The sequence below is a fragment of the Nothoprocta perdicaria genome, unplaced genomic scaffold (assembly GCF_003342845.1).
Source record: "Nothoprocta perdicaria isolate Ctin4 unplaced genomic scaffold, notPer1 scaffold_43, whole genome shotgun sequence".
NCBI classification, from domain to species: Eukaryota; Metazoa; Chordata; class Aves; order Tinamiformes; family Tinamidae; genus Nothoprocta; species Nothoprocta perdicaria.
The window spans coordinates 2,084,257-2,106,655 of NW_020455677.1; the positions used below are offsets into that span (position 1 = coordinate 2,084,257).

Below are 22,399 nucleotides of genomic sequence, written 5' to 3' on the forward strand. Positions count from 1 at the left end.
AAAGGAAAACAAATTCTTTTCTTTCAAATTACATGCAACTCCCTTTCATTCTTCCACTGTTGTTTTTACTCCATTCCCTTTCCTGATTCCTAATTATTAAACAATTCATCCTTAATATAAGCAAAATTCTTTTTTCACTGTTGTTTGTCTGTTAATAGCTACTATATTTATAGTGTATATATTATGTCATATAGCATTTATCTAATAGATAGATATTTTTATGTATATTTATAGTGTGTATATATACATTTATAGTATTTATGTATCCATCTCTAGCTATTCCTTTTACAAAACTGGCCTGTGTCAAATGGCTCAGGTCTGTAGTCCCTGAAGTCTTTCAAAAAGAAATCTCTCGGGACAGGACAGCCCTGTTCTCTCTCACAGCAACAGTGAAACACAAGAAGGGGTGTCCATAAAGTCAGAGGGCTGCAGCAGTTGCTGAGCCAAGCAACACAACACAACTGGTGCTCAGAAGTGATAGCTACAGATGAAGGACAAGCTGCAACAGCATGACTGCAAGCTGCCTTTCAATTTTTTGGAAATAGTAACTTTTGAGTCCATTTCTTCAAATAATATATTTGAACCTTAGTATAACAAGAGTTGAATATAGTAGCAAAAACATCGTCCTGCAATTTTCATGTATCATGGAACTTCTATTACAACTCTAAATCTGTTAAAATCGTATTTCGAAATCTTACATATGATTAAAAAGCTGAACATTTTTCTTGACTCTTCGCATGGTCAGAATTACCAGTGTAAGATACTGGCTGTTAAAACAGAACTCTTTATGAGCTAGCTGTAAAAAACAGTCAAGATAGGGAGGATAATATAATTTATTTTCCCCTAGATTGTCCATGACATTCTTTCAGTCTCCTGTAAAAAGAATACTTATTTTTTCCTCTCTTTTCTCAAGTGCTACACAGGCTTTGAGTGCATCAGCTCTTCTGCACTTTCATCTCATTTAGAAAAACCATGAAATACTTCCATTGAGAAGAATTTGAACAGTTTTTGCTTAGAATTGGAGAAGCTGCTTGCAAAACTGTTTTATTCAAYAGAGGCAGGACGATTATCACTGCTACCTGCTCTTTTTAATTAGTCCAGGAGGAGAAAAAAAAAGCACTTARAGCACCATTGTTACACCACAGAAATAAAATGCAATGCTTTAAAGGCAGATGTTGATCAATATTGGTGCTTTTGTACCTCTATGAAATGGGCACCTATTTGATTATAAGGTAACAAGTACAAGATCATTATAGGACATTGCAAAAAGCCTTGTTTTACAAGCTTACAATGTTGCATAACCTGCAGGAGGATGTGAATCCATTTTGGCTTCAATTAAATAACTCTTCAGTAATATTTCAGCTGTGACAGACACCAAGTTTAGTAGGTAAACTGTAGACAGTGAACAGAAATACGAACTCAGATGAGTCCAGTGATGGCTCCACAGCCTGAGCTCCATGGCAGCATGCAAAGTTTTCTGAACAAAAATATTTAGGTTTATTTTCCAGATTTCTCTTTTTTTTTCTGCAAAAATATGGAAAATATCTTAACATTATTTAGGAACCACCATTARCACAGGGAAACAATTCTACTGAAAGAGTAATCCAAACAGATTTAATTATTCCCAATCAGAATTTCTTTTTTCTTTTGCAAAAACAGGAATTATTTTCAGAACATATAACCAGAATATCAGACAYTAAAAAAATGCTATTACAAAGATCTCAGTATGAACATATAACCAGAATATCAGACATTAAAAAAATGCTATTACAAAGATCTCAGTATACCCACTAGCATAAAAATATGACACAAATAGACTACAGGTCATATTTACTTCTGCAACAACACTAAATGTACTCTAGCAGAGAGACCTGGTAAATTAATTTACACTCCCAGACATCAATTCTTTATTCCTTGCAAGCAACCTTATAATAGTTCATCTTACAACCATTACAGTAGACGAAGAAAATCACCAAATTACAACTTCTAGTCACAATAAATGCTGCATAATCTCTACAGAGTGTCTCTACAGAAGTTTCCTGGAAGGAAGCTTCTTTAGTGCAAGGTCAACCTAAGCCATCAAGTCGTCACCAACTAGCACAGATATTTACCAACTGCTCGGGTCAGCAGGAGGAAAATGATCCTTGTTGATGCTCTTTGTCTTCCCAAATATATCCTCCTCTATCCTAAACAGCAGAATAAATCCTACACGCTGTTCTGTGTAGACAAACAAGCACTCACCATTAAATACATGAAAAGGGAATACAACTACAAGTATTCTTAAGCTGAAGGCTGAACATTTAAGACCTTGAGAACATTGACCTTCTCCTCTGTGAACTCCATTCTACTAAGCTCCTGTCACTGCAGTATTTGTGGTGTTACCTGGCGTGTTTTACTGCACTTTTCCGCAGCCTCCAGTGCACGTCACAGTGTGGTGCTTGTTGGCCATCCTCAAGGCACGGCCCCTATCTCCTCCACGGGAACCTTTCCAGGGTATTTTGAGACTCCTCACGCTGCCTTTTGACCTCTCCTCCTCACTGGGCTTTGTCTAATATAGCCAAAGAGCTTTTCACCACCTCGCAGCRCTTCTGAATGGGCACTCACACCCACGCTGGAATATCACACTGTAACGTGCTGCTAACGCTGCCCCACTGAGCTTGGAGGATGGACTGCTTTCACACAGGGTATTACATGGGCTTCACAGACTCCACCTGCAGTCTTAGTAAAATGAGTATCACCTGTGAAAAATCATCTTGCTTTGCAGCAGAACCAGCTTTGCTTTGCAATAACTCATTATTTCTCTAATTTTAATTACTTTCTCATTGCTTTACTAAGAAATTACCTTCTCTACTGCTTCTATCTGGATGAGTACAGTTTTTCTACTTTTCAAGTGCCTGCAAGTCATTTGCATTAACACCACCTCCCCATTTAAATCTTAACACACTCAGCTCTACAGTTTTTTTTTTTTTTTTTTTTTTTTAATGGTAGGCAATAGTAAGTTCAGTTATTTCTTCTTGGAGATTTGCAAATCTAGTTACCAAAAAATGATTACCAAGACAGTCAAACCAACTGAAATCCTGGAGATGATCCCAGAAAGGATTTTCATCAACCTTCCTTCTACTAGCCCACAATACAAAGCATATTAACATATTTCAGCTAATGTGATTAATGGTTTTGCACTAGTAACCCAGACAACACACAGGACCAAGCACCTCACGGCCTACCACAGGATCTGACTGGGAGATTTGCCGACCAGTTTCCAAAGTTTCAAAAAGTTCTCAATGTAGCTTAAAATTACGGATGTTAACAAGTACTTTCTAAACATCTTCTCTGATTCTCTGTTTGTTCCTACCTAGGGCTGTAGGAAGGGTCTGACACTGGCCAAGCCGTGGGAGGCTCTTAGCGCTGGGAGGCTCCCGACGCCGCGTGTCCAGAGCGGAGACGCTCCAGCCGCTTCGGGCACCGCGACCGCTCACACCACCCACAGCCTGCATCGTGGGGCAAGCGGCAGAGCCGCCTCAGCACAGCTCTCTGCCGGCCTTCCTGTGCACTCTCCTTCACTATCCCTCTTTTATCTCTACAGCCTAAGGCCTTTCAAGCTGGGAAATCTGTAGCTGCTCCCATCTCCCCTCATCAGACAAGTTCTAACTCTGTGTTTTTCCTAATCCCCTCATAAAATCTCTGGGAATATTATGCCTAAGTCTCACCTAAATCGAGAAAACTGTCACCTATACTCCTACTGCAGATCAAGATTCCAGGCAAGACACCCTACAAGCAAGCTTGTTTACCTTTGGTTAATGAGCTGCTACTGCTCTAAAGTGGTTACAGGCAGCCACCAGAACTGGCTCCAGCAGCTGTAGCTACAGCAGCTGTTTGGGACCCCGACTCATGAGCAGGTCCATGAGCCTGAYTTGATGCTCAAGTCATCAGGTGCCTGAGAAAAGCCAAGCCTTACACATTAATCCAGCATTGCAGTAACCCAAGACTTACCTTGTTCACCACAACCCTCCCAATTGCCTTACTAGAAGGCACAGAGGTAAAGCAAAAAGTGGCGAGTCCATCTCCAGGTTTGGCAAGAAGAAAAGGACACTAATCAGATGGAAATCAGAGTTTTAAAGATATTTTCAGGATCTCTCTTCTACTGAAGAGAGCACAAGCCCCTTGGCATTGCATGCAGCTCACAGCAGCGCTGCACAGCTGCTGAACCAGCTACCTGCCAGCCCCACAGCTCAGCCCCACCACTTTATAGTAAATGGCGGGGCCTGGTGAGGCCTTAGGGGAGGCTCAGCTCAACATTCGGATGAATTAAAGCTCTAATGAATCTATTTAACACATTTACCTAGAGGTAAACATGTAGAAGAAAAGTTCCTTCTGTTTGCATGTACCTTAAAGAAGAGTTTGAAAACATTCAGTCTCAAATASTGACAAGCAATTGGGTGAAAAAAATGAAGCAAAATACACTTTTTTTGCTGTTTCAAGCGTAGCATATGAGATGCTTTTAGTCCCACTGCTCTTCTCATGCAGCTGAACATTCCCAATGATGATGATACTTTTAACACTTCAGCTTTGCCCTGTATTTCTCTATTTCAGTAGGAACAGGAGCAGATTAAATCCACGTCACCTGTCCCAAAAGACTTCATGGCTCCATCATAAGGGGCATTTGGGCTACAAGTTTTGAGATGACCCCTGTCACCCGTGGTTTGCTGATAGCCCCTGGGCGCTGGTGACAAATGCCAGACACTGCGCTGTGCTCACAGCTCACACACCCCGCTGCCTCTTGCTCCTTTGCAGAGCTACTCACAGGAYCTTCCGAGGGCACACATGGATGAAAATTCCCTTAGACATTTAGGTTCACTGAAAAATTAGAGGATGGGACAAAGGAACATAAATTTGAGCATGATCTCTTCTCTCTCTTGCTCTTTCAAACGTTAGCATAGTTTATTCCAATCTTCTAGCTTTTCCCTTCCAAACTCCACTAAATCCTTTCCTGCCTACCCAAAGCCCCCAGACAAATAAGCCTTTTCTGCAGGTGCCTTCAACAGAGACACACTCTGTGTCATGAAAAAGAATTTTTTTGAGTTTGTCTTCTATACTCATGAAGCATGAGTAAAAAAAGACTGGGGGCACAAGAAACAAAGAACATTTTTTTTCCCAGGAGGAAAATTTCACAGATACACAAAAAATGGCAGAGATACATAGACCAGTAAAACACAGATCCRTGGCCAACAAGAAGGACCTGCAGGAGGATCCCCATTTATCCAGGCGCGCTTTGGCCGCAGCGCTGCCGTCTCCTGCTCCGCGTCGTCTTCCCAAGGGTTGGCCAGCGTGTTTGAAGGCCTGGGCTTCCTCCTGCCCAGCAGGACCAGCACGGCCACGAGCCGAATGCCTTTTGTTGGTGAATAAAAACAACCCACGGGATGTTAGCCATTGTCAGCAGCACTGTTTTGGCTGAGAATAAGAAGCAGAATGTGTTAGGAAGGAAACAAGCAACAAGAAAGGAGAAGAAAGCTTCGAATTGCCTTCTACATCAAAATTCCTACCATATGACTATCAACTAGATACTATTTCTACTGCTTAAGATATATCTTACGTATCCATCTATCTATTTCTGGCCAGGGGATTAACACAGCAATAGGTTCAAAACCAACTGCGCATCACTTGCAGCCTAATCCCGAACCTCAAGATTATCCAAGAACTTTAGGAAATAAGGAAAAAAGGGCTAATTTTCACAGATACTTGACACATGTCTAAATCACAAGCTACATTGGAGTCATAAGGAGCAGAGCGGTGCCCACGTGGCTCTGAGCGGCCCCACTCACCTCCTGGGTGCTGCACAAACCCAAGAGAGCTCCAGCTTGGAGCCCCTCAYCACTCACCTCCTCATCTCACCTGCCCACTCTGCAGCTCCACAGTAAATGCAGGAAAAGCTCCCTGGAAGCCTGCTTTCCATTTGGAAAGAAAATTCCAGCTCCTAAATCCTTCAGGAACTTTCAAGGATTTATTTCAGTCTGCAAATCTCATTGCTCGGCAAAACTTGATTCAGCTCTGGCAATTTTGTATCAGTTAAATTGGTGCTAATGCTGACAACACTAAAAATGCTCTTAAAGCAGTTTAAGCTTAATTCGGTGATATACCAAATCAAAGGTCGAGCTGTCTAAAGGTATTTGTTTTATGGAATTGTTTATTTAAACCTCTCTAATGCAGACAAGCTCATAACTTTACATAAGGTAACACATCTTCCTCTGTWAATAACAAAGCCATGGAGGAAACGTCACACCAGTGGATGCAGCTTTTTTCCTCTCTCTCAATTATCTGACTTTTTCAGGATATTCTGTAAAGTGATCCTCAGTAAAGAAAGTCAAACCTTTCTTTTGCATGGCTTAAATGATCCTTTTTTTGTAAAGAGTAACCCCTGGGATAAGAAACACTGCTGTGAATAGGTCTAGACTTTACACAGCCATGGGTCACTAATTTAATTAGATTTCAAAGAAACTATTCTACATTTACACTGAATACAATACTTCCTGTACCCTCCCTCCTACTGAAAGGAATGAAACAATCCCACAGAAGTTTACACCTCAATGCATGAGGAAACAACAACAAAGTGCACATACAATACCTCAAGTTACAGATTGGGCTCATATTGTTCAAGTTATTAGTAAAAACTTAACTACCTTCCAGGTTGGTAWTTTAAACAAGCAAAATAGAAGTTCTCCACATTTCTAATGAAATAGGATTCTGTTTGGCCTGATCTGTTCAGAAAATGACTGCAGTTAACCTCTTCACTTTTTCACCTCATATCTTTAATCTACTTTTAAACATATTACAAAATTAAATTAAGCTTCTCTGTATGAATAAACGAAAAGAAAAAAATTTACTGATATAGTACATTGCCTCCCATAAAAATTAATTTGAGGGTTGAGGGGTTGAAGGAGCCCTCCCGTGAACCAGCATGTTTGATCTTCTGTGCTTTCCTCCTCCCAAGTGAGAACGGGCTGTAGCTGTGACAACAAGCTTCTCTTATCACATCTGTTGCCCCGAGTTTCATCCTCTGCAAGGTTACTGCCCTCACAACTGCAGCGATCCAAAAGCGCACGGATTAGCTACCAGAGGAAACTGTTCTTGTTTTTTTTTTCCTCACTCTCACTCCAAGTCATTAAGAATAAGAAGAAACAAGGTTCATATTCTCTCCCAGAAATCTGCATCAAATACCAAAGAATTACCCTGGTAGGGGCTACTGCTGGAGGTAAAACCACGTAGCTRACTGGACCTTTTGCCTCTGGTTTCACTGTCTGCAAGTGCCCTGAAGAAACCTAACTGCCCGACAGGCCCAGGCTGCCACACATGCCTTGTGCTACTCAGCAAGACATACAGGAAAGAAAAAATGTCCTATAAAAGTCTTACAAAAAAGTACATATATAAACTGGAAGCTTTTTACTGTTAACCCCAGACAATCTCCTTGTGTTTCTCCCTCAAAAGCTGGAAAGCAAGGCAAAACACAGATGTAGGGGGAGYTCAGTGTGGGAGTGAACAGGACTGATGAAAGAACAATATTGAAAATGTAAAACCAAGGAGGAAAGAAACTGGCTTTTATCTTTTCAGGAGCAGCATTTCTTACTATTCACTGACAAAGGAGCCTGATTTAATGAAAAGCAGTTTAAGTGAAAGAATGAGAAGGGACAACTAAGTTGAACTAAGGGGTTAACACAAGTCTGGGGCCATGAACTCCTACTCTAATTAGCAACATGGAAAATAAAAGCCAATTATGATGTTATTTCCTCAACTCTATTCACCTCTGCTTTACAAAGTGACAAATTATAACAGCAAGGGCTGATGTGACCTCAGTATAAATCAGTAGGACAGAGCCCCCAGCATCTAATGCAGTTATAGGGGAACATTCCTTGGCATAAAGATACAACAAAGAAAAAAAGATAAAATACAAGAGCCAGAGAGAAACTCCAGCCTTGCCTGATTTCCAAAGGAAGCACCCTCTSATGACATCTGAGTCTTTGGCCTCAAAGCCTATGTCAGGGACAGAAATAATCCCCAGTGAGACTGGCTGTCTCACACACATGTGCATGGAGCCTCTCGGCACTCGAGAGAATCGGAGCTGGCACTAAGCAACTTGCTAGAGCGGTGATGAAAGTGCTGGAACCCGAGCTGTGGGAATGAACAGGTCCTCCTTAATACATCCTTCATCTTCCTACCTTTTCCTGCTGCCTTGGACTGGCCTTAAACAGCACTTGCTCAAAAAGTACATCTGCCATAGGAGCACATACATTCASGGCTACTTCCATTCACAGTAGTGACAAGCATGTCCTTAACTCCCTCCTCCTCCCTTCTTTTTTGGTAACCCATTCTTTATTGAGAATGTAGCTTAAGTTTACATGGAGGTGGCCAACTGATTTCTCCTGCTAACACGGGGGTCAGGGCAGCCAGTGTTGAACGGCACAGACTGACAGTGACCAGCACGCTAGCAACTTCGTGTTTATTCACAACACATGCAAGAATGTCTCAGCAAAGGCTCTCAAAGCCAAACACAGTAATTAGCTAAGCCTACTCACATTTTGTGGTTGTTTTAAAATTAATAGAGTTGAGGAAATTAGGGCATAGCCACAAAGGCCCACATCCTCGAAAGCACATTGTGGGTGTGCTGAGAATTGTCTTTGTTGATCTAGATCTAAATGGATTTCAAGGTCTAATAATGAATCAATGAGTCGAATTCAGTTTCTCAGATTATTATCTTGCTGTGACCAGGCTATTATAACCACCTGGGATTCAAATAGCATCTTCTCTTGCATTATATTAGACCAATGTTGCTATTGAAGAATTTTCAAAATTACTCCTCATGCCATAGTTGACTCATCACAGCAAGAACCATAAAGTTTAAAAGACATCTACTGTTGTCTTTTTACATAGTCACGTGAGCAYAGGCCAGGTATACTGAAATCACACATACAAAAAGCAATTAAACGTAGTGGGTGTAAAATCTCGTGATTTTCTGTTATTTTCCACAGTATGCATTTATACGGAATGCATGAATCATTTTACATCTAGCCAGTTTTGTGATGAGAATGAAACTAATTTTGTTTCTCAAGTATTCAAAAATATTTTAAGGCAGAAAGAAAGTGAACGTACCTGTCCCTGTACTGTTCTTCCTTTGAGACTGTGCCAGTTGTACAACCTCAGCAGCAGCGTCCCTTACCACCAAATCCTCATTCTGCAGCAGGAGAACCACACATTTCCACATAGCAAGTGTATCAGACAGACCTAAGTATTTATAGAAAAAATTAAGAATGCTATTTCCTACGTTCATTCAAAAAAGTTACAGAGCTTCATTTTCACACCTAAAGAAGACAAATCCTGTGAAACATTAAAAGAGGGGTAGCAGAAATGCATTTGCAATGCACTGGGAACACTGGTGAGAACATTGTCAAAATACTTTCTGCACACGTGTGACCTTGATCTAGGTTGTTGACTCAGTCTGGGAGTGCTCAGAGGATGGGTGGCTCTGAAGCAACTTCATGTCATGGGTGCTCTGAACTTCCCATTCTCTGGCAGAGCGAAGTTCCCGTTGGGCATAAGCAGATGTGCTCATACTGAAGGTCCAGTAGCTCCCTGTGATCGTGAACAACTTCTGCAGTCTGCCCAGAGTGGGGCTGCCAGACCACACTGTGCTCAGGTACTGCTGCAGACCTGGCCACAGAGGCAGGGAGCTGCAGATCCCATTTTCTGGCGACCTCGGAGGACAATGAAGGGGCTCCTTTCATTTACTGGTTTTCTTCAATCGTTGTTATCAATGGTGTCTCAGAGATCTGCACTACCACTCTGGCCAGACAAATCTATTTCACTGCTTGGGTAAAATGAATTGCTTGAGGCCTTACTACACTGGCAGAAGCATCGTCCTATATTTCATATAACTCCCCTATTTGATAGTAGCATGAAATGTAATTATTTCAGAATGAAGTTGCTTTTTCTTTCCTAGCATAATGCACCCATGTAAGAACGTTACACTGATACAACCAGATCACAATAATTATTTTGTTCTAGATACAAGAGCCAGTTTCCCCAACTAGACACGTTTCCATCGTACCCTCAGGAGAGAGAAAGGACGGCAAATGGATTTTCCAGGAAGACTCTTTCTCTGAATCTTCAAACAAAAAGAATGAACAAGGAAACCTAGAACTTACTGACCTGCATTGATGTTCCCTTTATTAATTTATTGTATTGATTTAAATTTATTGTATTGATTACTATTCCACATTGAAATGATCTCAGTTCCAATCCAAACCATTTTTCTTTCATCCAAACCATTTTTAATTTCTGCTTTAGATAATATGTAGTCAAGCAAGTAAGCTCAAAAGAGTTTACATGTGCATAAACTTCCCATTCACAAGAATAATTCTGCACTGAGAGCTGATGTGATAACATACTTCTTGTCTAACAAAAACTATGTACCTAGTCTATATAGGTGAACACAGACTAAAAGCATTTATTTTGGAATAAAACTTCATAAAAAAAAATCAATCAAACAAACAAAAAACAAATCCCCAAAAAACAGAAGCATTTAAAGCCTACTGTCTTGTTCTAGGATGGAAAAGGGATTTATCATCTAAACTGGGACTAGATAACTCTTATCCCTTCAGTCACAAAACTTTCCTTAATCTATGTTCATAGAAGACCACAAGGAAGAAAAAGGGGCATGGGGTTATCCCCCTTGGCAAAAGAGAATTCATGTTGTTCAATATTCAACAGTATTGTTGAATAATGCTACATCTGGGTTTTTTGGTTTGTTTTTGTTTTCCTGGTGACTTGGGGGTGGTTTTTTCTTGTTTTTCCTCACAGTAGAAGGTGTTGGAACTTTATCAGCCTTCAGCCAACAGAACTTGGTTATACTCACAGTGTCACATGAAAAGCACAACCATACATCACAGTAGAGTATTTCAGAAGTCTGCATCAGAGCGCAATTGCAGGCTTGCAAACCCCCACAGCAGTGCACAGGTTAGGTTAGAGACCTAACTGTGCCAGGATCTCTGCCTGTTCCCCATCTCCAGAGTTACCACAAGGGGGTCTGCACAACAGCTTTCTGTACCGTAATTTGAAGTAAGTTTGTATGTTTAGTATACTAAATCCTATAAAAAACCCTGCCTGATGCATTTTGACTGTTTGTGTATACATATATGTATATAATACATTTTAAGACATTCATTACTGATTTTAATCTAAAAAGAATCAGAAAACTCGATTATTCAAACTACTTACCAAGAACAAGTTTTTCACTGATCAGGATGAATGATGTTATATTTTTAAGCACTTCTGCAGCTGCTAACAGCATTTCTGTCTCTTGTTCATCTCCACAAGAATAAACTATCAACTGAATCCACTTTTTTAAGACTTCTTCTGAAACCTGAAAGCACAGAACAAGCATGCAGTAAGTGTGCTGTAAAATCCAGTGGGTAAACTACAGACTACTGCAGAAATGCTGCTTGTCAGTAAAAGCAGATTTTTTGAGCTGGTGAGTCCCACAAGTCTATTCCAAAACTGACTGGCCATGTCACGTATATTTTGCTTGACAGTAAAACAGTTCTGGGGAAATCCTGTTGTACAATCACAGACATTAGTTGTCTGCTCCCTTCTGAGTGGCTGAAGAGGAAGCAGGGCAGTGGTGACACCCTGTAGGTGCCCATGCACCTGCACTGCACAAGGGGACGGGTCCAGAGCACAACACAGCAGATTAAAACCAGTCTCCTGGGAGCGATTTCAGTCTCAGACTGAACAAAGTCTTCTGCACACTCTAAAGATGGGAACTATACCCAAGCACAGAGTCAGCTTTCCTGTTTTCCCCTTTGATTTAGGCCTCATGTTAGCCCCCTAGTTATTAGAAATCACAAAAAGAAAAGTTGCACTTTAATAAATGGAATGGATTCAATACATGTGTTAATCACTATGGACGTTCTTCTCTCCACAGTGAAGTGACAACTTGAGATGCTATAAGAAATCAGATCAAATTCATTAGAAAAACTTACAAAAGACAGAAAAAAAAAAGCATAAGGCTCCAATCTAAACACAAATAAACTCAAAACGTAACCCTCTATAAAGAGAAAACTCAGCAAGTCCTATTTCCCTTACCTGTTGATGATTCTGTAGAAGATGAACAACCAACTTTGAGGCAAATTTGAGAGCTACGCTTTGAATTTCAGTACTGAGAAAACAAGACAAAGAATGTATCAAAAATAATATAGTCATTGCTGCCATTTCATCTCCAAAAGAAAAAACAGACTGCTTTTAATCATTCTTCATTATCACCAGTAGTTACTGTAAAAGCTGAGCACTCAAGGAGTTTTGATAGATCTCACCCTTGGTTAAGTTTTCAGTTTACACACAAGTGAAGTAACGCTCTTGTTTTCACCTCTCTATTTTCTATCTACTCTATAGAAAAACATTAGTAAATAGAACCCAAATAAACAAACCCGATTTTATTATTTTAAATGTTAAACATAAGCATCTTTCCAAAGCAGCGTGAAGCTCCTGGTGTCCCTCTTCCCCAGAGAGATGTTCCCCRTGTCGGAACCCGGGGCCACCCGCAGGGCCTGGGGACATGGTGCCCGGCACCCCTTGCACCTCAGCGCTGCCTCAGGGCAGGAGAGCAGCAACACCCAGCAATAAGGTCGGCTCCTTCAGCTGTTTCCACCTTCACCAGCACCAGCCAGTATTTTCACACTACTCTGCTTCGTTCCAGAAACGCTCCACATGATCACCTAACTTTGCAAATTTAGAGCAAACCAACAGCAAATGTGCACAGCTACATGCTGCTATTCTGTGCTCTAAACTCTACAGATCACACATTGGTAACACAAGGTATGATGTTATATGGTTTCAAATAAAGACCATCATCACTTTTAGAAACAGGGTGGTATTGTCCTCAGAATCAACACACTTTGACTCTTTTTGTCCAGTCTGCTCTCAACAGGCAGACACGGCCACCCTTTCAATGCGAATACAGACTTGAAGGTCTTCAAAATACTTCAGATGTAAATCTCCTAAAATAGTTTTCAAGATCTCCTTTTTCAAAATAAGCAAAACTCTTTTTTTTTTTTTTTTTCTGAAATATGGACTTGACTTAACAGGAAAAAGCTCAAAACAATAAATAAGCAATTTAGAAGTTTTTAAAGAGTATTATTCTGGTAATCATGAGAGACCATACCTAGTGGAGCTATCTACAATATTCAAACTCCAGATTAAGAGTTCATTTGGATTCATTTTCATAGAGCATTCAGTCTTTGGAAGCACACTTTGGAGATCCATGTTATAAAGAATTTCCAGCACCTGCAAACATCATCCAGAAAGAATTCAGAAACAAGCTCATTCATTAATGTGTACATTTGAGATTAATAAAGCAATGATTTAAAGCCAGCTACAAAGTCTCTCCCCTGATACTGCTAAAAAAGAAAGTGTACACTTTTACTTTTAAGCAAGAACATCTTTTAGAGGATTATAGCACAGATCCTACTCTAAGTAAAAAAAAAAAAAAAATCCTACTCACACTAAGATACTAAAGCTAAGAATTTTATTTACTGAAAAAATCCATTCTGAATAAACCAGCATTCTCCTACCTTGCAAAAGCACTGGGGATTACTCTCCTTCACAGCAACTGAGAGTAGAGTGTCTTCCATATCAGAGAGCAGGCACTGCACACCTCTCTCTTTTTCTCTAACTTGCTTGGAATTCATCYGTTTCAGCCAAAGCAGCGCTGCCTCCATGACAAGCAGACGCACTTCATGAAACTCACAGTGAAGGAGACTAATTAATGACAATGATGGCTGGGCTATTTTCTCTGTAAAAGATGAACTGCTGCTCTGGATGGCAGGGTCTGTGGTCACTGACAGCACTGATATTACGAGCTTGGTGATGCTCTGAAGATACTGTGCCAGTCCTGGCACTGGAGACAAGTAGGGAATACCTGTCATCAATTCAGACTCYGAAATTATGGTGTTCAGCTCTTTCCAAAATCCAGAGAATTGTGTTCCTGAAATGAGAATAAAACTAAGTAAAGTAACAAGCAGATGATCCATCATCTGTTCCAGAGAGGAAGCGATTCCAAGTTKAAAAAGCTTAAGGCATAAAAAAGATCTTGCAAGGTAAACTCAGACATGAAATGCAAGCAAAGTTATCCTTCATTTTAAACTGATTCTATACTTTTAAATGACTTTTGCAGATGTCATGTATTCATAATTAAATACAAAGAAAGAAGCATACAATTTTTTTGGAAAAATGTTGACATTGTTTAATAGGTGAAATCAAAGCTTCAAACAACTTGAAAAATGCTACAATACTTTGCACCTTGATTCTCGGGCTTTATCTCATTATAAACAGCAATTATCTCTAATTACAAAAGACAATTCAGTACTACTCTGCCAGCTATAATCACATTTCAAAGTATTTTCTTAAATTAAACTAACAGTCTTGCAAGTTGCATGTTTTGCTGTTCAAGGTGATTAATGCAAACATACTTCACTAAACACGTCAGAAAAGAAAGTACTTCTTCCAGAAGAGCCCAAAAGCACCAAATACAAATATACAGTCAATTTGACAGAATAGCTCTAAAACGGGAGAGTAGATTGGTGAAAGAGCAGTCTCTGCAGGCGTACCAGCTGCAAGTGAACTCAGCAGGCACACGGACAAAGCCACTGTGGCATTTGTGGAAGTCCCACTCTCCACATAACTTTAGACAGAAAAGCTTACTGCCTAAAAGAGACATTGTCTTAATAAATAGATCCATCCTGTGTCCCTCAGTTGTTGTGAATTTACTCATTAAAAATCCAATATGCTCTTTGTATGCATATTAACTTTGAGCGGTTAAGAAGAAAGGGATTGCATCCTAAGCCATCGCATGTGCAACGACACAGCAAGTAGGACATTTTAGTCATTTAAAATCCACCTAACCATCCTGAAGACCTTCTTTACTGAAGGTAAAGATGGACACCTCCAGGAGTTAGTGGAAAGGTCACCCCTATCTGCAGTGCCAGAAGGTAACAGGCTCCAGCAAGGTTGGCAACATCAACACTAACWAAGTGAAAGAAAAATCCAAAGCAAACTTCCCTCTCCCACGTGGGCACTCAAAACATACATGCACACACCCACAACCACAGAGTGAAATCCTTGCATTCCTCAAATTCATCATTTTTTTCATAAGTCACGAGAAGAAATCATTTTATAATATCGAAAGTAGGATACTCCCCAATCCTGATGCTTGTATATCTTGCACTGCAYGAATATCACAGTACTATAACCTACAAAATTGCAATAAAAACAAGACGCAAGAAAAAAGTCCTGAAAAAAAACCTCAAGTACAGAGAAGAGTGCTGAAACTGGGAATTTTGAAATTTTATCTCAAAATGTACTCAAGATAGAAAGGATTAAAGCCAGCTTGGTTAGATTTCTCTACTTTCTACAAGAAGATAATTGATTACCATATAACTTTGCTCTTCAGAACTAACTAAACACCAAGCTTTACCAAAAAGCCTAACAAAACATTAACGTTAAATTGTTGAATTTAGTATGAAGTTACAATATAAACTGAATATTTATTTTATTGCATTCTTGTAGCCCTTGACACATTTCCCTAATCCTTCTATATCTAGTTAAATATTCTACCCTTTAATATTTGAGTTCTTTCAAGGTCATCAACMTTTGACATTTATATAGAAACTTGGCAGTCATACATTGTTTAGCAGAGAAGGCAGATACATTTTCTGAGTAATTCTGGAGTAAGTTTAAAAGAAATTTGGCATTTGAAAAAGATGTGCAGACATATTACCCAACCCATTAGTTCAATCCGATGTGTTCTCACTGTAGTTTTCTTTCTGCACTAGCTTGATATAGAACCTGCAGTATCACTGAGAACCTGTCACAGCAGCAAATAACAATCCTCCAGGTAACACAGATGCCTCCTACCTCTTARCATGTAAATTTGTATATTTTATTGCTGCATTTTCTAGAAACCATTCCAAAGTAGCATTGTAACAGACTGGCATTAGTCCGTATGCCAGATGACAACTATCCAGTTGCTAAAATCCCTTAATTTCTGAACTGATTGCCTTGGAAAGGATTGGACTATGGGTCTTATTACTAYACTTATAAGACACTGTGGATAAACATAAAATAATCCTAGCCAGTCAAGTCAGTTGAAAGAAAAAGGTTTCACTCCAAGCATCTTTGTTCCAAGACAGAAATAGCTCCAGTTTTAGAGGTCTCGATCCTTCTAGTTTCTTAAGTGTTGCCCAAAACTGCATTTTAGCCATTCATAATTCCACAGTACCAGTTGTTCAGATCCAGCCTGTATTTTCAGCACTTGCACTTGAAGTGTTGGTTTCTAATTAGCTTCACTTTGAATAGAGGTGCAAATATCGTATGTGCAAGTACTGACATGAAGACCTATGGGGCAGAAGGGTCACAGCAAGGCAAGTGGGAGCAAGGTGGCCAGAGAGAGAGAGAAATTGTGTTTGTTTTGTTTCATTTTGTTTGTGTCAACACTGCCAGCTTTGCTCAAGTTCGATACCCTCTGTCATCACAGASAGTGATAACTGTTCCTTTAACTCCAGGAGCTGGCCATGCACTAAGTTAAAGATCAGTTTGCTAAACCTTCATTTGAATGCTGCAARGTCAACATCACTTATTGAGTGTCTGTATCTTAGGAGGGAAAATTATTTTCACATACAAACACTGTGGAGCTCCTGGAAATGCTAGCTTGCAGACACTGCAATACAACACTTGTGCCACAGATGTCCCTTTTTCTGCCTGTGGCTTTGCTCTGCCTTGGTATGCTAGAGAGCCAATTCTTCCCACTTCCTCTGTGSTCCTCATGCTGCTCTCCAATGCCCCTTTTTTTTCCCACACATCTGAATATAGAAGGAAGAGCCCTATCTTATTACCTTGTAGGAGAAATATTCCTGCTTTTAATTGCATCGTCAAGAAATCCTTCCTAGCTTTCATGTGAATATTTTCTTTGCTGCCTAATTTTAAGTAAAGTCTTTTCTTTGGCCTACATCAAAATTTCTTACTAAAAAAAGAAAAAAAAAMCCAAAACAACAACAACAAAAAAAAMCCCATACCAGCATACTTGATTCAAAAGTAAACTTCTGGCTCTACTGTTAAGACACAGTAAAGACATACTTTTATTTACTAACAAAAACATTGTAAAGTTTAAAACAGCTGCTGCCAGACGGAAGAGCCAGTTTTGGCTGACCAAACAAGGGTTCTGGCAAACAGAAAAGTCAGCTTTGTCCRGGATGATGATGGAGGGAAGAAGCTCCCAAGAGGGTTTTGTTGTTTTTTTTCCCCCCTTACAGTTGCCTTAATTGTCTGGGACAGGAAGAACAAATTCCTCTTTCACGAAGAGGCATTTCTTGCACATCCAGTTGGTTCTCCTCAGTACAGCACATAAACATCTGGCAGCCTTGTGCAATCCCTTATGCCCTTTGCATTGACACAGCATAGAACATCCACATGTGATGAGACTGTGAGACAACAAATACTTTGCAAAACAGATTTCTAACTTAAAATATGCATGTGCTGGTATCTTTAGAAATTTCTGGACAGTGCGGGACATGCAAAGTTTTGACAGGGGCAGTTCAGTCTTTTGGGGTTAGATACAATGGATTRCTTAATTTATTATGACCAACTGAAGTTCCCAGGCAGGTACATGATGGTAAATTATCCTTAGTCATCTGAAAAAAAAAGAAAGAGGAAAGGGAGAGGAGCAAAATGGGATTACCAGACCGGTAAATCCCTGAGCCTCCTCAAAGCCTTGCTAGCTTCCAAGCCTGGACTCTCTGCAGTCTACTGTGAATCTTCCCTGATTGCAGCAGATGGGCACTATTCTGTGGAGTCTGTTCGCAGGCTAACTACATATGTATAGCGAAGAGATAAAAACTTCCCTGTTCAGGAATTAACATGCCATCACCAAACTGCCAGGTCAGCTGATCCTTCCTCTCAGAGATCATACAACATGCTTGAGATTGACAGAAATCATTTGAATTTCTTCTGTATTTAAAACTTAAGCTTGTTTTACCTCCTTACCAGTTGATGTACAGAGTATCATTATGTATTTCTGTTGGATTAAGTAATTTTATGGTGTCTGTCTAAACTGCTGCCAGTTTTGACAGCTCTCAGTATCAACAAACATGTGTGTTGTGAGGGGCTTTTCTTTTAAGAATAACCACACACATCATCACGATCAGAGATGTGTGATGACTAAGTACCAGTACTGGCAACACAGTTCAAGACCACAAACATGAGGGACTGTGATCTTTAGCAATTTTTCTCTCATCTTTTCCCAGATTTCTATTCTTTACCCTACTTTATGTTGACTTGCTTTATAGATGCAATATAATGCTTTACAGACAAGTGCCTTTTTTTAACACAACCCCATATAAAATGTGCTTAGTAAAGCAGACCTATTAATTAAGCATATTAGTCAAGTATATTTTAGTTAATATCATTTTTCATCCCATAAATTGACAAAGTGCTATCAGAAAATTGCTTCGAAAAGCCATGAAGAACACGCTGGCATTTGAACACATTAACATTTGAACACGTTGCATTGTGGCATTCTTCAAGTGTTACAAACAGGATGAGCCCTCTGGAGCTTTCACTGCCACCTTCTGCCCTGGGTCCTAAGCTGCCAACCCACTGGATCACAGCCATGGGAGCTCTCATCTTACTGCTTGGATCCAACACKGATTTCCAAGAGAAGATGGCAATCCTTGAAAGCAAGGAGGATTGTGACAGGCCCTTTCAAAACTCACACATTCAACTAAAGAGAGAAATTTTGTCGGTAAAACCACCCTATCAAAGTACAGCCTGCTTATAGTCTGATATTCCAGCTCCAGCAAGGCCCATCTCCAATTGCTTCACAGAAAAGTGTGTAACCTTAACCAGACACGTGGATCTGTAACTCCTCAGCTTGACAGACTTCTCTTTTGGGCTCCCATTGATCCAGGTTTGTGAATTTACAAATATATTCGCCTGAGCTGGCACCCCTTTGGCCAATCTCATCTAGACTCTGAGGCATATTGCCCTCTTACTGTCACTTGCTTCTTGTAGGAATACTGTAAGTAAAGGTCTGGACCTGACCTACACCACCTACCTACCTTCATACCTTCAATGTCTTGAGGAATAATTTAACAGCTCTTAGCAGGGCACAAGTACCAGAACCTGGAAGAAGAATGTATTGTTCTACCAAATAGTCTGAAAAGACATTGGACAGGTGAGATTTCAAGCCAACAAAAGTAATTACTCTCAACACAAGATACCAAAACTGTAGAGGAAAAAATGTGCCATATTCTTATTAACTCTAATTAATTCTGAACGTAGGCATTAACTCATCAAATTATCCTAGATCAGATAAAAACTTTCATTTGCTCCCAATAAAGGTAAAAACAGTGTTATAGTTACATTTTTTTTTCAAATAAGCTGCTTGATTGATTTTCCTTCCTATTCCAATTGCATTTGGTAGCTGACAAAAGGATAAAACGTATTCCTGTAAGTTTACATTACCTTGGCATTCTGTACAGCCTATCCAAATCATAAAATGTCCTGGCACACACAGAGCTTGAAAAAGRATCTAGATTTTACATGTCAAGTGAGGAAAAACAATCAGTATTTTCCAATGACATTACTCAGGCAACACCTCTGTCCAAATCATCACTTGGGTGGCAATAAATTTTTAGTTGGACAAGATGTTTTTGGTATCCATTACTGTCTGCCTTCCTTACTTACAYCGTAAACTGATTTGAATTTGTGAAATAAATTCCTTCAGTGCTGTCCTGTACTTTAGGAGACAGRTTTTATTAATTGAACACTACCAATCACTTACAGAAAATAACCGTAATGTAGCAAAGGACTAGGTTTGTACTCTGAAAACCCCTTTGTAATTGTAGCCCCTTAAGACAGACATAATCAATTAGAAGTGGTCTGGTTTTAACCAGTTGCAGGCTCATTACATTGCATTCCTGTTTGCGTCGATGAAAATCAATTCAGCCTGTGGCCTGGAACTCATATACAGCACTTCCTGGGGCCTCTTAGATAAACACATCAAGCAACAGTTTTATTTGGATCTGTCCTTTGCCCTTTATTCATTGCAACAACTTTACAAATCAAGATTAAAATGAGAAAAAATTGGCTCGTAACCAGATATACACATATATAAGATATTTAATGTGAGACAAGGATAAAGCTTGGTTAATAATTATTCCTTACAGAATATTTAAGCGTGGGACTCCAAACATTCATTTTTTACTGCTGAGGTTAGCCTTCCTTTTGCTTGTCTAGGGACACGCAGRTTGTATTTAATATAAACATACTACAGCTTCACTTCAAAAGGCCTTCTGCATTTCATATATTACATTGTTCCYAATGCAGCTCTAAGTTTTTAAAAGATTTTTTTCCATTCTAGGTTTCTACTCCTAGTAAATATTGCCTGCCATATATCATTTTAAACAGATACAAGCAAGCAAGACATTAACAAGTTATTCCCGAGCAGAGAGTCTGTAAAAGTAACTGCCTTCCTTCTACAGATATTCTTCTACCACGCAGCACTCCACACAGGCCTTGGAAAATAAATGAACTTGCTATGGTCTGCAGAACAGCCACAGCATGCTGTGGTCCTTCGCTGGTCTTCACTAGTCAGGGACACCACCAAAAACTCCGAGTTTCCTGGCATGGAGTGGTCAATAAAGACTTTTGCATATGTGCAGCAATTACTTAAAGATAGAGTAACAAAATCAAAGGTAGAAGAAACASGGAAGGGATTGATGAAGTTAATATAATGCTCACTCACTAAGCAAGTGAGGAGCCCTCAGCCAGAATACTGTCTTTTCCATCCTAAAAGGGAATATAAAAATGGAGTTGAAAGATAAGTGATGAGAATGATTAGAAGGAAAAAAACTTCTTATGAAGAGAATGCAGAAAGACTGAGATGATTCATATTACAGAGGAGAGGAACAGATGCAGAGGTTTTATAAAAAAAAGTATGTGAAAGAACTAATATTCCATAGAAGACCTATCCTTAACAAAGGAGTTTTCATATGAAGACTTTCATATGAAGACATTGCAAATCCAGATTACTTTTGATTGTGCTACAAGCATTATGACCACGAGCAATTGCTTATCAGCCTATTTTAAATTGCTTATTGCTTATTTTAAAACTTATTTAAAATATTTCATACAAAGAATAAAAATAAGTATATATTCACACAACATGAGAATTACAGCTAGTAAATATGGTTCACCCAAAACAAACACTCAGGAGCCAGAAAAAAAGAAATTTCTCCATAGGAGCATTGCTGTCTGGAAACTGCTCTGCATAGGAAGCTGTTTCCTGCACACAAAGCCTGCGGCCCATTGCAAAGAGTGTCCAGCACCAGATGTGCTGAGAACTAATGGTCTGGCATCTCTGGGCAAATCCCAAGGCAAAGGTCAGAAAGGGTAGAGTTGTAGTTGCCTGTTTTTACAGTCTGGCACCAGTAAAACATTCTGGAAAGCTGGAGATCCCTTTGTTATTGTGATGGTGGTGGTTTTTAATACAGTTCTAGAATTAGAAATACTGCAAAAAACAGGATTCAACCTTTGACAGGGAACAGGATCTCATCTGTCTCATCAAGAGTCTCCAGAACAAGCTCCTGCTATACAGAATTAATGGCCCTTTTATACAAAACAGCTGAAGCACCCAAAGGACTCTGGCATTCACTAGATACTGTGAGTAAAGGTGATCTATTATTGCTTCTCCAGATACAAAACAACTCTGGAATTTCCCCACAGAAATTTAATCTGATTTATACAGCAGTATTTTTGACTTACCTAGTATTTGAAGCTTCCCCAGGTGAGTACTCAGCATCACAAGGACATCAATATAGGCCGCTCGAGTCACCAAGCAAGGATTTGGCCTGGAAAATTAAGTTGCTAGAGATGAAATCCGTATAAAACTTGGGCTAGTATACAACCTGTAAAGCACTCCAACTTGGAAAAAATGCACCAGTGCAAATGTCAGCTGCCATATGAAAAATGGGCTTATGTTTATTTTGCCTCATTAATAAAGATCAACTACTGATAAAATGAGATTGCTTATGCAAGCGAATAAGGCCAAGTTATCTAAGCTTCATATCCTGGTCCAGACTAAAATGACATCAGGTTTCCTCCATCCATTTCCACAAATTCCAGTTTATACAATTTATTATTATTAGAAGAATTAGAAAAATATAATTAGAATGATTAGAAGCTTGCTTTGTCAATGAGTACATCTTTATTTTGTTTACAGATGATGTGCGTTATTAACTGCATTATCAAAAATAAGAATTTTGGTGTTAGAGTTTGTAAGAAAAAAAATCCCTATGAAAGGTAC

At 39.5% G+C, this 22,399-nt stretch overlaps 1 protein-coding gene across 3 annotated transcripts in view; it reads right to left on the reverse strand.

Moving 5' to 3' along the window:
* THADA (THADA, armadillo repeat containing) overlaps window positions 1-22,399 on the reverse strand; it is a 142,026-nt gene that overhangs the window by 14,621 nt on the left and 105,006 nt on the right. For 2 of the 3 annotated variants that reach the window (XM_026046262.1, XM_026046261.1), the window contains 6 exons: window positions 21,859-21,944; window positions 13,614-14,026; window positions 13,205-13,326; window positions 12,130-12,202; window positions 11,263-11,407; window positions 9,139-9,270 (listed from right to left, as the gene is read on the reverse strand). In XM_026046262.1, coding sequence (XP_025902047.1) covers window positions 9,139-9,270; window positions 11,263-11,407; window positions 12,130-12,202; window positions 13,205-13,326; window positions 13,614-14,026; window positions 21,859-21,944 — 971 coding nt within the window. Of the gene's footprint in view, window positions 1-4,971; window positions 5,449-9,138; window positions 9,271-11,262; window positions 11,408-12,129; window positions 12,203-13,204; window positions 13,327-13,613; window positions 14,027-21,858; window positions 21,945-22,399 lie in introns of those variants that run through there. The other variant, XM_026046260.1, reaches the window with a different exon arrangement.